Source organism: Pleurodeles waltl, chromosome 4_2, assembly GCF_031143425.1.
Source record: "Pleurodeles waltl isolate 20211129_DDA chromosome 4_2, aPleWal1.hap1.20221129, whole genome shotgun sequence".
Taxonomy (NCBI): domain Eukaryota; kingdom Metazoa; phylum Chordata; class Amphibia; order Caudata; family Salamandridae; genus Pleurodeles; species Pleurodeles waltl.
This window is the reverse complement of record NC_090443.1, coordinates 744,744,549-744,760,876: the sequence shown is the minus strand read 5'-3', so window position 1 is coordinate 744,760,876 and position 16,328 is coordinate 744,744,549. Positions and strand designations below refer to the sequence as shown.

Below are 16,328 nucleotides of genomic sequence, written 5' to 3'. Positions count from 1 at the left end.
AGAGACCACAGTTTCGATGCAGATGATGAACTGTCAGGCTATAGTGATATGGCTGAATAAATGAATATATGTTTGATCCCCAGGAGCTGCTAGAAAATGACTTTCTAGATGAAGATTTAGACCAACCCTCTAGCTCTAAGGCTATAAGGGACTCTTCAGGTATGGAATTGTTTAATCCAACCCACAGTACCCACCCAAGAGGCTCGAACTGATGGCATATGGACCATGGGATGGGCCTTATTAAGTTTTGGATACGCAAGGAGACACAGAACTTGATGAGGGTGGAATGTCCCAGACCATTCCTAGACAATAAGTCTAAACAATGACCTGGAACTACTAAGTTTCCTTTTTAGATCAGGGAAAGATCCCAGGTAAGGTCTTTAGTGCTGCCTAAAACAGTGTCAGGACAGGTTACTTGATACCCTGGGTACATTTGACAGGATCTTAGACATGGCTGAGGAAGCATCCTATAAAGGCGTCCCTGCAGACTTAGAGCTTCTACGTGGCTTCTATGCCTGCTTGGCAATGCTATCGCCAACCTGATTGCAGAGAGAAGGAGAGCTATCTTGATGAGAAACAACCCTAGGTTGTGTGACCTTCTTACCAAAGAGATTTTAGGGGACCCAAATGGACTTCGATTTGGCAACAATTTTATTAAGGCCATAGAGAAATATGTCTCAACATTCACTACCTTTAGTAAGATGCAATCCAATATGAAAAGAAAGTTCATTAAGAGAGTATTTGGAAGGGCTGACAGGAGGGGCCAAGCTGTCAGCCGTGGGATGCCAAGGTCCCAATATGATAGACAAGATCAGCATGTGTACGGGAGAAGTTTCCAAGCAAACAACAATTTCTACCTGCAAAGAGATTAAAGGTCCCATGCAAGAGGCAACAGGGGCAGGTCCCAAGGATCTGGAGACCAAGGTTGGTCCTCCTATTGGTTTTTTGGTTTATTTATTGGTTTTTTCAAACCAAAAATAGGGGGAAGGTTATGTCTTTTTGCCCAAAATTGCTCAGCTATAACAAAGGACACATGGGTGTTAGAGACTGTAAGATGTTTCAATATAGAGGTTTGTCAAACCCCTTATCAGAATTCTTCTCCATGTCAATTAACACTGACTCAGGATCAACTGGCACTGGTGGATTCCGAGGTTTCACAATTGTTGCTCAAAGGAGCAATATGCAAGGTCACAGATTCAGAAATAGGTTTTGTAAGTGCAATCTTCTTGGTAAAAGTGAAGGACAAGGACTGGCGACCTGTAATAGACTTATGGGGACTGAACAGATTTCTAGTCTACAGACACTTCAAGATGGAAGGGATCCATCTTTTGCGGGACATTTTATAGGGAAGAGATTGACCTGTTGAAATGGGGCCTAAAGGATGCCTACTGCACAATCTCTATGGATTTAGATTCTCAAACGTATCTAAGGTTCAGTTGGAAAGGTGTCTTGTACCAATTCTGTAGCCTATTGTTTGGTATATCATCAACCCCATGGTGCTTCACCAAAGTTTAACATCTTGTAGCTGCCTACTTGAGAAAAAGAGGGGTACTTTTAGTGATTTATCTGGACGATATGTTACTGATGTCTCAGAATCAGAGAGAATTGTTGATGCTCATGACCTCTTGTAAACGCTATGATTCATTATCAATGTAGAGAAGTCAGTGATGACCCCCACACTGAATCTCAAGTTTTGGGGATTCCAGGTAGATACCAGCAAGACACAGCTGTGTCTGCCATGGAAAAAAATGACGAGATCAAGAAGGCGGTAGCTCACATTTTAGCAAAGGAGGTGGTAAGTCTGAGAGGCCTAGCAAGGGTGATTAGTCTCTTATCTTCATCCATTCAGGAAGTATCGCCGGGACCATTGCACTACAGAGTTCTTCAGAGACTGAAAACCATGGGTTTGAGAAAAGGTTTAAGGTATGCAGATATGATTCCCCTATCCCAGGAAGATCGAGAGGACCTTCGATGGTGGTTAAACAACCTGGACAGCTGGAACAGGAAAGCAATATTTGGAAATATCCCAGAATTTGTTGTAGATTCGGATGCAAGCTATCTTGGTTGGGGTGCCAACTTATGAGACCTAGAGACTTGGGGAAGGTGGTTCAGAGACTTACCTTAATGAGCCTAAGGTCTACTATTATCAACAGTGTAGTATTGCTCCAAATGGACAATTTCACTCCAGTATCTTATATCAATCGCTTAGGGGGAGCAAGGTTGAAACAACTTGCAGATTTATCCCCCAAAAAATGTTTTTTGTTGGAGTCAGAAAATTCTTTTGAAGGCAGAGCTTATCTCAGGCTATCAGAACATCAGAGCAGACTGGAACTCAAGATATTTGAAGGACACCAGCGACTGGAAACTGAATCCAGTGTGTTAGAAATCGGGGTCTTTGGTTGGCAGTCAGGTTACCCCCTGTACAAGCAAGGACCCTCACTATAGTCAGGGTAAAGGAGAATCACACTCAGTTAACCCATGCTCACCCCCTTGGTAGCTTGGCATGAGCAGGCAGGCTTAACTCAGAAGGAATATGTAAAGTATTTGTACCAACACACAGAGTAATACAGTGAAAACACTACAAAATGGACACCACATCAGTTTAGAGAAAATAGGCAATATTTATTTAAATCAAACAAGACCAAAACTACAAAAATCCAACATACACAAGTGAAGACATGAATTTTCAAAAGAATAAGAGTTTTAATCCTTAGAAAACAGTGAGATTACTGTTGTTACACAAAGTACCTAGTTAGCATAAAACATAAAGCCACACAGGTGAGCGTGCATCGGAAAAGGCAGGGATGTGTCGATTCCTTCCTCGCAATGGAGGCCCGTGCGTCGTTTTCCTATCTGGTCAGTTCTGAAAGAGAGCAATGCGTTGATTTCCCCACGGGGCCCACTCGGTTTCCGCGCAGGTCGGGTTGTCTTTGACGCGTGGAAAATCCTGTTGCACTGTGTTAAAAAACTGCATTGCATGGGGTTTGCGTCATTATCAGCAGCCACATGCAGGTGTTGAGTGTTGTTTCTCCAGCTGAGATGCATCGATCTCCCAGTCACGAAGCAGGTGGAGTGTCTACGAAGCGGGCTGTGCGTCGTTTATCAGCCACATTGCAGATGGTGCATCATAAATGTCCCCGCATGGCGTTCTGTGTGTGGATTTTCAGCCCTTGTCTGCCAACTTCACCTTTCAAGGGCCCAGGGACTGGAGAGGTCACCACTTGGCAGGAGTCTCAGCAGAGAGTCCAGATGTCAGCAGAGGAAGTCTTTGATGGCCCTGAGACTTCAAAACAGAAGGCACGGTCAACTCAAGCCCTTGGAGATTCTTCACAAGCAGGAATGCACAACAAAGTCCAGTCTTTGTTCCCTTTCACAGGCAGAAGCAGCAACTGCAGGATAGTCCCAGAAAGCTCAGTCACGAGGCAGGGGCAGCACTTCTCCTCAGCTCTTCATCTCTTCTCTTTGGCAAAGGTACCTCTTGAATCCAGAAGTGATCTGATTTTCAGGGGTTCTGGGTCAAAAAACGTATACCCCTTTCTGCCTTTGAAGTAGGCCTACTTCGAAGGAAAGTCTCTGTTGTTCACCAGATCCTGCCTTGCCCAGGCCAGGCCCCAGACACACACCAGGGAGTTGGAGACTGCATTGTGTGAGGGCAGGCACAGTCCTTTCAGGTATGAGTGACCACTCCTCCATCCCCTCCTAGCACAGATGGCTCACCAGGATATGCAAGCTACACCCCAGCTCCCTTTGTGCCACTGTCTAGAGGAGAGGTGAAAACAACCTAACTGTCAAACTGACTCATGCAGGGAATCCACAAACAGGCAGAGTCACAGAATGGTTTAAGCAAGAAAATGCCTAATTTCTAAAAATGGCATTTTCAAACTAACAATCTAAAAATCAACTTTGTATTTTTAAATTGTAAGTTCAGAGACCCTACACTCCATATTACTATCTGCTCTTAAGGGGAATCTGCACTTTAAAGTTATTTAAAGGCAGCCCCCATGTTAACCAATGAGAGAGATAGGCCTTGCAACAGTGAAGACTGAGTTTAGCAGTATTTCACTCTTAGGACATGTAACGTACATCAGTACATGTCCCACCTTGTCCCAAACTGTACCCTCCACATGGAGCTACCTAGGGCCTACCCTAGGGATGCCTTACATGTATAAAAAGGGAAGTTTTAGGCCTGGCCTGTGGGAACATTTGCCAAGAAAAAATGTCAGTTTAAAACTGCACACACAGACACAGGTCTGAGCCGTGTTTACAGGGCTGCTTATGTGGGTGGCACAACCAGTGCTGCAGGCCCAATAGTAGAATTAGATTTATAGGCCCTGTGCCCCTCTGGGGACTTACTAGAAAATCAAAAAAGCCAATCATGGATACGCCAATTTACACATACATTTTACATAGGAGCACTTGCACTTTAGCACTGGTTAGCAGTGGTAAAGTGCCCAGAGTATCAAAAAACAGCAAAAACAGAGTCCAGCACACATCAACAACCTGGGAAGCAGAGGCAAAAAGTTAGGGGAGACCACGCCAAGGATGCCAAGTCTAACACAGTATATTTCCAAAAGATTCAGAACCTATGGGGACCATTCCAGCGGACTGACTTTTCAGGTAGAGCAATTTTACAGTCAGAGACCAGATCCCAAAGCACTGGCAGTAGATGCCTTACTACAGACTTGGAAGGGAGAGATTTGATATGCTCCCCCCACCCTTGGCACTAATCCAGAGAGTGTTGCTGAAAGTCCGGAGGGAGCGTTGCAGCATTGTTCTAGTGACTATTTTCTGGAGATCACAAGATTGCTTCCCGGGCATAATAGAACAAGCTGTAAAGGTTCCCTGTATGATCCCAGGGACTTTGGGTCTTTTGGAAGGACAGGAAGGTGAGGAGCATCCTTTGGTTTTAGAAGGAAACCAAACGTGAACCTTCCTGTCTGGAAGATTTCAGGAGATCCGGAAGATATGTGGCTTTTCAGGAGAGGCTAAAGTACTTTTGGAAGAATCGTGGGAACCAGGTACCAGGAAAAGATACACAGGAGTATGGAGAAAGTGGTTTAGCATGGAGAGGAATTTGAATCCCATGGAGGCTCCTTTATTAGAAGTGGCAAACTTCTGGGGACAGTTGTTCAGAACAGGTCTCTCCTATAGAACTGTCAATTGTTAAAGAGCTGGTATTTGGGCCGGTCATTCCTTGGTGAATGATTATGCTATTGGTAGTGACCCCTTGATACACAGAGTGATGAAAGGAATCAAGCTTAGGCACCCACCTAGGGATAAGTATGATTTTCTTTGGAATGTAAATCGTGTATTCAGCCTATTTGTGTCATGGCCTGACAATACCTATCTTTCTAGGACAAAGATTTCCTTAGAGCTGGCAACTTTACTGTGCCTAATTTCCTTCAGAAGAGTGTCAAATGTTAAGGCACTAGATGTTTCTAGTAGATTTGATACCCCAGACAGGGTCTATATTGAGATTTGGAAAAGGACCAAAACAATGTCTGAAAAAATATTTTACCCATATTTAATGAATGCAGGGACTTTTGTGTAGTAAGTTGTATAGGAGTTTATGAAGAAACAATGCTGGAATTCAGAACAGATGGTGAGGATCAACTGTTAATTTCCCAAGTTAAATCATACATAGCTACAACAGCTACCATTTCATGTTGGGTGAGGGCTGTTATGTCTGAAGCAGTAATAGACTTCTCTGAATTTGGGGCTCACTCTTCTGTGGGTGCAATGGTTAGTAATGTGTCTGGGCAGGTGGCACATTTGAAGACATTATGAAAGCAGCTGATTGGTCAAGTGCTAGCACTTTTGCAACTTTTTATCCTAAGTCAGTGTAACATGTGAGTGGTGTAGCATTAGACTTGCATAATGGTATCCTCTGGTCCTGTAAAAAATGACGATTCTCCAATTAGCATACAGAGAGAATCTTGATTTCATTAAGGACAACGGAGACTAACATTATCACAACCACAACTCCCATGTTTTTCATCACATTTCTGTAGTTGAAATGCATGTTTAATATGCTTTGATGCTACACTAACTCTGTATTTTTTTCATTTAAGGTAAATTGCTTAATAGATTCTTTCGAGTTCACCAATTATTTTTCTTGTTCTTTCACATAATTTGCTTTAGGAATACTGTCCAGCCAACTCAAGGTGGCATTGTCTGCTTCCTCACAGCTTAAAGTGGAAGATGCTTGGTGACATGGAGTTATATGATGTTAAATATTCTATTCTGGAATGTTTTCTTTATGATGTATTTAAGTTATTTAAAGGGCTGCATGTTGGGGCAGCAATAAAAGGTGTATTGCATAATGTTAGCCTATGTTGTCCTTAATGAAATCAAGATTATCTCTGAGGAAAAATTTTAAGGATTTTCTAGTGAGGATACTGCAGTAAATAAGGAAATTTTTGGAGCTGGTCCTGCGTCCACCTTCTGTGCATTGCAATGGGCATCTTACTTAATGCTAAAAACCCTAGAAATTCACATAAAAAAACAAAGGTTACATCAACATTATAGTTAGGAAATAGAATTTAAAAAAACCTTAGAAATGCACTAAAAAAACAAAGGTTACAAGTATGTTATAATTAGGTTCAATTTACATGCACAACGACACAGAAATTCAGCTGTTATAGTTAGATTTATTTTAAGTACCTATAACTCGTGCCCTAAGGTGATTATAGCTTATGCCCTCACCATGCACTAATTATCCAAGAAAGTACATCACTGATGACTGTAACAGCTGAATACATATGTATATGTGTTATAGATATATATTAGAGTTCATCAGTGGGGTTACTCTGCCACAAACGTGATGTATATACCATCCGCTGTATTATGATCTCCATAGGCTATAATGGGATCGTAAAACGCTGGGCAGGATTTCTGTCACATTTGTGATGGAGTAACCCCCTCTGCTAAACTCTGAATTAGGCCCTATGTCTCTTCATTGTGATGTGATGCAAACGTGAAGAACTGGGATTTAATTTACTGGAAAATAGCATTAAAGAAATGCTAAGTAGAGCTATGGTATGTGCTACTTGGTGTCAAGGGGGCATGCTATGAATGGTACATGGGTATGCCCATTCAACCACCCACAATTTTTGGCACAAGGCCTATATGTTAAGAAAGTAGACAGGGCTTTGAGTCCAAAATGTATGCCTTCTCCAGGCAGGCATAATGTTGGAGAAAATACTTCTTCTCTACCAACTTTTCTAGCTGTGCATGTGTGCTGTGTAATACAGCAGACATGCACAGATAATAAGTTTTAATCTAGTTTTAAGCATTGTATTTTGTACTGGAAGTGTACCATTCTAGTACAAAACTTATGCTAGACATCCCTTGGATCCTAATGCAACAGTGTAGCGCATGGGGCTTGGCAGCCTAACAAAAGCAGCGCCTGTATCTTCGTAGATATTGCACTGTCCTCTCGTCTCCCTTTCACGCAACACAGCAACTTTGATTGCTGCACTGTCTTGCCTGAAATATTAGTAAATCTGTCTTATAAAGTGCTAATTTATTTTACCCAACATACTTTTTGAACACATAACTGTATCCCACGTTACCTGTTTGAAGCTCGTAAGATGCGCTTGACACGGCCTCGCAGTTCTCGTTTGTAGCAGTAATTTCAATGGCGTAGGTCTGGCCGCAGAGCAGACCACTGACTTCACAGGTTGCGTTGTCTGAGCTGCAGGTTGTCGAGTTTCCCTCTGCTGACACTGCGGTAGCTCTGTAGAGTAGGGCACCAGGGCTTGGTTCCCACAATAACGTTGCAACATCACTGTTGCACTCAGTATAAGCAGAAAGATTATGTGGCGTGCAAGGTACTAGAATAAAAAAAAAAATACCACTGTTAAAAGCTACATTGTATTTGCAGGTGTATAGTTCTTTCCAACCCCTTTACTACAGCAAAATGGTTGGTGTCATTCCCCTTGGAGATTGAGAAGGTGAACAGATCATCTCCAAATTTGTTAGGGGCTTGGGGAAAGGGGCCCCTCCATAGAGAAAATAGCTTTCCTTCAATTGAACATCCGGGGCCATATTACACAAAGGGTTCATGGTCCTTGTTTGCGCTGCAGCGCACCTTTAACTAGATGCGCCGGGTTCAAACTTTCTGATAACGCGCTGCCCTATGGGCAGCCGCACATCCTGAATAAAGCAGCCAATTCTTTGTGAATCAGGTCCAATATATTTGTTAGAAAATTGTGTTTTTCCTGAGCGGTGGATTAATGACCCATAGGGAGTGGCCTTACAAGCGGGTTTTAACTATGTTGTTACTTAGTCAACACATGCCACATAAACCTCATTTTCCACCTTCCTCCTCCAGTTCATGGTCATTACATTGCTATACGTTGTGACGTCTTCCTTACATGTTTTATTCTCACAGTTTTTGCGATTTTGACCAGTTTTTCAGTTGTAATTGTCAAGGTCGGCACGTGAAAAGTTTTTATAGCACCTGTCCTGCCTTGCTTCACCTTTTTGAGGCCTAAAACAGGTCCTCGTTTAATTCTTGAAATGTTAGTGTGTTACACTGTTCTCTATTTTGCTTCGACTATTTTGCTATTTACCCTTTTTCAAAAAGGCGACAGCTACGTTTATTATATTGCAAACAGTGTATCACTGCTTTAAGGTAATCAGGGAAAAGGGACACATATTATTACATCCGTCATGACAACACGGGCTGTAAGAGTGTGCCACTGAGGGAGCGGATTCTAACTTGTTGAGGACGGTGATAGCGTTGATTTTAAGCTGTGAAACGTATTGGGGTTGATTCCCAAGCGAAAGAGAATATACTTATAGAATCAGAACCAGAAAGTATTTTATTGGTGTGATTATTATAAAATCTGAACAATAGTTCCATCTCATTAAAACGGAGTTTAAATACATTCACGTAAACCTAAGTTGTGTACTAAAATCATATCTAAAGGGCAAATAAATGTTCATCTGACCACTTTGCTGGTTAAGCATTCCTCATTGCCACATCTAAAAACTGACCTTCTCTGACTTTAGGCTTGTCAGAAACCAGACAGAAAATAAACTGCATCCTTACATGTACAAACTGCGTATGTAATGAAATCGGATCTCAGCCAGTGCTTAATTTGAGCTGGTGGTTTCCGGTGCTTGGCACCAACACTTAGGGCCTGATTTAGAATTTGCGGATGGAATACTCAGTCACAAACGTGACAGGTATCCCGTCTGCCGAAATATGATCCCCATAGGATATAATGGAATTGCAATTTGGCAGACGGGATATCCATCACTTTTGTGATGTAGTATTCCCTGAAGCCAAACTCTAAATCAGGCCCTTGATTGACAACACCGGCTCTTATGACAGTCTGCCACATGGTGGCGCTGTCTGTCTAATTTTGAGTACAACAACATGTGTTTCCTAATTAAATACACATTCAAAATGACTAATACCTGCTATCCAGGCCATTCTTCTTATAGCTATGGGGCAAAGAATATTCTGAATTGTCACACTTGTAGGAGTGTGATGGTCAGTGGTTGTGTTGGCATGACATTGGCAGCGCTGGCAGGGGCAATGGGTGGTGCACGCTGCAGTGGCCTCCTGACAAGGACCCTGGAACCAGTGCTTAATTTGTGCTTGTTGTTTCCGGTGCTGAGCACCGGCACTTATTTTTGAGGGCCGGGGCTTATTCTTCTGCCTCAAGCATTTGCTGCGAACAAAAGACACAAATGGGACAGACGGAGGAAGGGAAAAATGAAAAAGCGGCACAAAGGGGGAGAGCAGAAAGCTGCAAGAGTGAACTGAAGGGGCAGGTAGTGGCTTTATGTTGATTGATGAGGCCCGAGATGGCTTCCGGATTACGCCGCCTCAGTATTCCGTGTTCTCACATTTAATTACAGCAGCCGCGAGTTTAAGAAGAGGGCTTTGGGGACCAGCACCTTTTTATTTACAAATTAAGCACTGCCTGGAACGTGTATATATATATATATATATATATATATATATATATATATATATATATTTTTTTTACAAATCAAGCACTGATCTCACCCAATAACTCCTCTCTAAATGCGAAAACCTGCATTGACAGAATATATGCATTAAAGGCTCCAGGGCTTGTAAACATAGCATACAGTCCATTCTGATCGCACAGTTCTTATCCTGATAGTCTTTAACCTCCCCAATCTGTATTAAAAGAAAATTAAGCAGATAATTCAGTGTCTTGTAACTGACCCTATGGGTGTTTCTAAGAATGGCTGATTCATGTAAACAAGCCTTAGTCGTGTGCGCAGGTTATGATGTTTGGCTAACCATTGACATTCCCTTCAAACTCATGCATAAGATGCACATGTTCTAAGATGGGTATCTACGTACGTATAGTATTTACATACAATTATAATTTACATTCATTTTCCTCACCCTCCATTTGTGTAAGATACACAATACACACATTGCCCTGTTGTTGTAATGACCATTTTACCCAAGCGTAGCTTTAGGCATCTTGTGCAATTCTAATATGTTTTTTATGTTATATCTTTCTGCATAATTATTGATTTTTTTCACAAGCAGCACCACTTCTAAAAAAAACTGAAACAATTACCCACATTTCTGCACAACTTTCAGCACACACGTTCAAAGGTAACTTAAGTGCTGTGATAAGTTTTATGAAGTGCATTGCTAAATGTTTGTGAATGTCCTGTACACCACTCCTCTGCAGGTGGCATACATGGCATTGCATATTCCTACCCTTTCACTGACACTCCCATAGGTATGCTCACTTGCAGTTCCTACCTGAATTTACACACACGGGATGTATGCAAGCCTTATATACACTATGTGCACATACCTCACACTTAGTTACATACACACACAATCATTATATGTGTGATTCACCAAATGACGCAATTCCTGCACTCTATGGGGTATCAGTTTTTCATGCAACACAGCAAGCTATCTTTCCATGCTGTGCTACGTGAAGGGGAAAGGGCAGAATGATGCTGTATTTGACATAGTTCAGTGCATTTCTGACCTTTCCATGTGCCGGCACCCTTTTGGCTTCCTAGTGTCTCCGAAGGCATTCTTGCGCTGTGGTGCAACGGTGCCTGCGTTGTAGACAGGATTTTTATGTGCAGGAAGGGGCATCTTCCCTCACAAAAATAATCCTGAGGCATTTTCCTCTTTCTATGTGTGCTGTAAAATGAAGCACACATTGAAAGAGGAAAAAATGAGGAGATATACAGATATTTCTCCTCGTTACTCCTCACTTGTGAAGGTGTAGCATTTTGAAACATTTGCAGGTCTTCCAGTAATAGTAAATTTGGGAATATGTCAACATTCATGGGTGGATGTGTGGGCACACCAATTCTCCACCCATGGAATGCCTTCTTGGGGTAGAGTGATGCAATACAGTGATTTGCGCTACGTTGTGTTACTTTAGATTTATAAAGCCACTCAGGGACATGAAAAGTGGCCTTGTGATGCTTGATAAATCTTACCTTGGTGTTGTGTTGCTCTTGCGCCCCCCTTTGCGTAGCTCAAGTGCAACGCAACACTGGTAAATATGTCCTATAATATGAATCTATGCAAATGCTTTACTACTTTTTATATTATGAAAATCAAGGACAATAGGCGAGATTATTTTTGTAGCTTTTTTTCTTTGGGGGTGATGTAAAGAAGAATTTGCATATGACATAAGGTGTTGGCATTCCAAAATGCTGTGAATCCCTTATATAATTTGTGGGATTACCCGTGGGGGGATGCACATAGTGCACCACTAAACATTAATCATTTTCTCCAGAATTGGCAACTAAAATGCCATCTCTGGGTGTGCAGGTTCTTTTTTGCACTTCAGAGTCAGAATATATGTATAGTTAATTTTGTAATTAACTCACATTTTACATAGACTACATTATGGGGCCTGATAAAAAAATGTGCCAACACATTTGTAAAGTCAAAAATCCATCTCCAAGAAAAAAAGAAAAAATAACAAAGTCCACATAAAGTATTAGCAAATAAAGTACCTAAACTATAAAGTACCTTCGATTATGGCGCACACAGGGTCACACATCCGTGCACACACCCACACATACATTCACACTCAAATGTACTTCTACGAAGCCATCTAAATCAGATAATCTTCTCAACCATATGTGGCAGAGTTAGGCAAACATGAAAGCATCTAGAAAAAAACTTAACTACAGAGAGTAAGGCAGCGCACTAGTATATACAAAACGCTGCTCCATTAAAAGGACAATCACAGACCAGCAGACAGAAAGGAACCGAAATCACAAGAAACAAACTGTACAGGCATACACGAATGCCAACGTGAACCCAGATCCCACGTAAAAATCCCATCATTAAAGTTCATCACACAGGATTTGCTTCAGAAAATTACAACAGACTGAAAATACATGTGAAATCGGGAATTGGGGTGCACAAAGGGCCAGGGCAGGAACCCACACTCAATACCACGTTGTACTACATGGGGTGCAACCTGTTAGCAGGGGCCACGGAAGAGAACCATTCATGCACAACTTCATTCAGTAACTGCAAACGTCAATCAGGTCACCAGCACGACATCATGCCATTACCGGGAGGGACAGCATGTTCAACCCAATCGAGTACATCATTCAACAAACAGGACACGACACGACTCACCCTCCAAAATTGCTCACTAGATCCATGCACTCAAGAGGGGACCAAAGCTGCGCAAAAATGTATTTAACAACAAACGAGCATCTCAGTCAGGAAGCGGTGCGTTGGAAGTGAAACATTTACACAAATGTGCTTCCTTTTCTTGAATCAGAGCGGACTTTGGCATTTGCCTGAGTGCTCCACAGAAAGTTATAAAGAATCATGGTTCTCTTTCCCAGTGAAACTAAGTATGAGAATAGCAGACCTGGAGAAAGATGGCAGCTTCCAAGAGCTAACTTTTTCTATTCTGGGCCGTTCATTACCCAAACACGCTCTAGGTGGAAATTCCCTTTTTAAGAAAATAACTTTGCCAAACATAACAAGGCGCTCTGTGCCGGAGTTCCTGTGTTTAAATGACACCATGCCAGATACGAATAGCTATGCGCTTTTGACAGGAAAGGGCACTGCCAGGGAGATGTGCATACCGGTGTTAAATTCCAGAGCAGGGCTGGTAGAGGTACTGCATAAGTCGTTTGACGCTAGAATGGTGGCCTGGAAGAATTCTCCACACGGCAGGTCGACGAGGTGACAGGATCTGCTTGTGGCATTACAGGAAGTCAGGGCTCCATTGCTACTACGGGCTGTCACCGTGTACGAAAGACTCCCTTCACTGTCGTCCCAATGGATAGCCACATCACTGCCGCAGGAGTCGGCGTGGCCCACATTCTGTGGAACACACGGAGCTGAAATCAAAAAGAAAATAGAAAATAGCACATTAGCTCCTTCAAATTAACCTTTTCCTCCAACAGTTTTTTTTAACTATGTACATTTATGCTCGTTTTAAACCTCTAAGTTCTCCGGTGTAATCACATTGTCAAACCGCTCATTTGTCATACTTTTTTTATATAGCTAATAAGATATGTACACTATGGAGTGAAATGAGAATACAGGAAACTACCCTCCCTCATTTTTTCCACGCATCAAACAAGTTTGTCAAATTATCAACAAGCACAAAGACAGGGGGGCACTTGCGAAAACGGATTAAGGCTTTAATTTTGGGAAGGTTAGTCATTTCGTTAGCATTTGTTTAATTTTCATCACACTACATACCATACAGCGCACTTTGCCCGTCACCGGCTTGGCCAAAGGTGCCACGCACTAGGCGTGTACCGCTGTGCTCATTCACTAGGCAGCGCCCAGGTCGCGCTTTCAGACCTTCATTTACTAAACTTTTGCAAGAGCACCAACATACTGCAACGCAGACACTTGTATCATTCTGCTTACTATTTTATATGTGCGGCATTGTGTGAGCGCATGCGCAAACTTTATTAAACGAAGCTTGCACTATCTGTTTTGGAACTGAAAGAGTTTGTGAGCTTTATATAGTCTGCCTACACTTCTCCTATCACTTTCAGGACGTGTAAGAGCAAAAAACACTTTCTGTGGCTTTCTAGCCACTTTAGGAGGTGACTGGCTGTCGATGACAGCAACCAGCACAACTCACAAAAAATCACTCTGACTATCCTCTTTCCTTCCCACACGGGAGAATTTGCGCCCATCAAGGTGCTCTGTGGGCAAGAGGAGCGGTGCAGGACTCTGCCCAGACCCTCATCAAATTAGTTTTGGCCTCACAGTAGTTGGCAGAACCTTTGGTACAGAAGTTCATGTGAGGGTTGCTAAGAACTAATGAGCAATTAGAATGTCAAATTAGCACCAAATAGCAAGAAACCACTCAGTCACTTGTAGCTGGGTTAAGTAGGCATGAAAGAACGCAAACTTGTAAATAAGTTGCAAAGGTTAATTTATAGTTTAGAATTCCCAGGGTAAGCCACTACAATCCCTCCTCCCCTAGCTTTGCATTACAACTTTACTACTGTTTTAGTACTGCATAAATAATTTACACACTGCCTCTAAGCCAAGCCTCTCTGCTCTCTGCCATAGCTACAAGGGGTGAGCTCAGGTTAAGTTAGCGACTTTGAGGGTTCACCCTGAGAAGGACTGTGGTTAGTACCTCAGGTGGGTACTGTTGGAAGGTGGTTTATTAGTAGGTGCAGGTATCTACCCACAACTAGTAATAACACCATGTTAGAAATGGGGTCTCTAGTTGGCAGAGGTATACACCTTTGTCCAAGTAGGGACCACAATCCTAGTCAGAGTAAGTCACGCACAATCCACATTATCCTATGCCCACCCTCTGGTAGCTTGGCACTGAGCAGTCAGGCTTAACTTAGAAGGCAATGTGTGAAGTATTTGTGCAATAAATCATACAGTAACACAGTGAAACCACCACAAAAATAAAATACACCACACAGGTTTAGAAAAATAGTTGATATTCATCTGAATATAAATAAGGTCAAAACGATAAAGATTCAATAAGCACAAGTTGAGATATCACTTTTGCAAGTTTAAAAAGAGTCTTAAATCTTAAAAATCAACAGTTGGCTCTTGGTTACACAAAGTACCTGGTTTACGTAAAAAATAACATGCACGGAGACTGCAGAGGAGATGCATGAAAAAATAGGGTGTGTGTTGGATTTTCTGATGTAGAAAAAACAATCCGTTGTTTCTTTCCACGCTGCAAGGGGCTTTGCGTCGTTTTTTGGTGCGCAGTCTTGGTTCCTCATTGTGATATGGGGATCTTTTTGACGCCCAGGGACAATGCAGGGAAATCCTGGGTGCGCTGGAACAAGTCACAGGTGTTGCGTCGATCTGGTGTAGCGATGTGTCGAATTTTCAGTTGCACGGGAGGCTCTGCGTCGATTTTCAATTGGCTGCATCATTCCAGTTAGGCTGTGCGTTGAAGCCGGTAGGGCTGTGCAACAAATTTTCTGTTGCAAGGCAGGTGCTGCATCGAATCCTCACACAGGAAGTCGGGCTGTGTTGTTCCAGTTCGGCTGTGCGGGGATTTTCTTGTTGCAAGGCAGGGTGTGCGTTGTTTCCACCAGGCTGTGCTTCGATATTCGGCGCACAAGGAGTTTCCTGAAGAGATGAAGTCTTTTTGTCCTTGAGACTTCAGAAAACAGGAGGCAAGCTCAATCCAAGCCCTTGGAGAGCTCTTCTCAGCAAAGTCAGACGGCAGCTGGGCAACACAGGGCAGCAGCCCTTCTCAGCAAAACAGTCAAGATGAGTCCTTTGGGCAGCCAGGCAGTTCCTCTTGCCAGGTTGCAGGTTCAGGTCCAGAAGTGTCTGAGTTGGTGGGGTCAGGGACCCAATTTATATACCCAAAAATGCCTTTGAAGTTGTGGAGACCTCAAAGAGTGGTTTTGAAGTGCACAAGTTCCCTTTTCAGTACAGGGGGTTTGGCAGTCCATTGTGTGAGGGCAGGCCACTAGCCTTTGAAATGTAAATGTCAGGCTCTCCACCCTTCCAGCCCAGGATGACCCATTCAGTATGCAGATGAGTGCAGGTGTGACTGAGTGTCCTGCATTTGTGGTTGTCTGGGTGAAATGCACAAGGAAGCTGTCAACCAAGTTAGCCAAAACGTTGGTTGGAGACAGGCACAGATGGATTTTAAGTGCAGAGAAATGCTCACTTTCTAAAAGTGGCATTTCTTAAATAGTAACATAAAATCCAACCTCACCAATAAGCAGGATTTTCTGTTACCATTCTGGCCATACTAAATATGACCTGGTTACCCCTTTTTGGCCAGAATTTACCACTCAAACATTATATGAGGGTAGTCCTAATGCTATCCTATGAAAGGAGCAGGCCTCACTTT

The 16,328-nt window shown here is 42.6% G+C and overlaps 1 protein-coding gene across 1 annotated transcript in view; it reads right to left on the bottom strand.

The window, feature by feature from the left end:
• The window catches only part of LOC138293267 (pneumococcal serine-rich repeat protein-like), a 335,396-nt gene that overhangs the window by 111,590 nt on the left and 207,478 nt on the right, over positions 1 to 16,328 (bottom strand). The window contains exons 38-39 of the mRNA XM_069232401.1: positions 13,096 to 13,353; positions 7,575 to 7,835 (exon numbers count right to left, since the gene is read on the bottom strand). Coding sequence (XP_069088502.1) covers positions 7,575 to 7,835; positions 13,096 to 13,353 — 519 coding nt within the window. The remainder of the gene's footprint in view (positions 1 to 7,574; positions 7,836 to 13,095; positions 13,354 to 16,328) is intronic.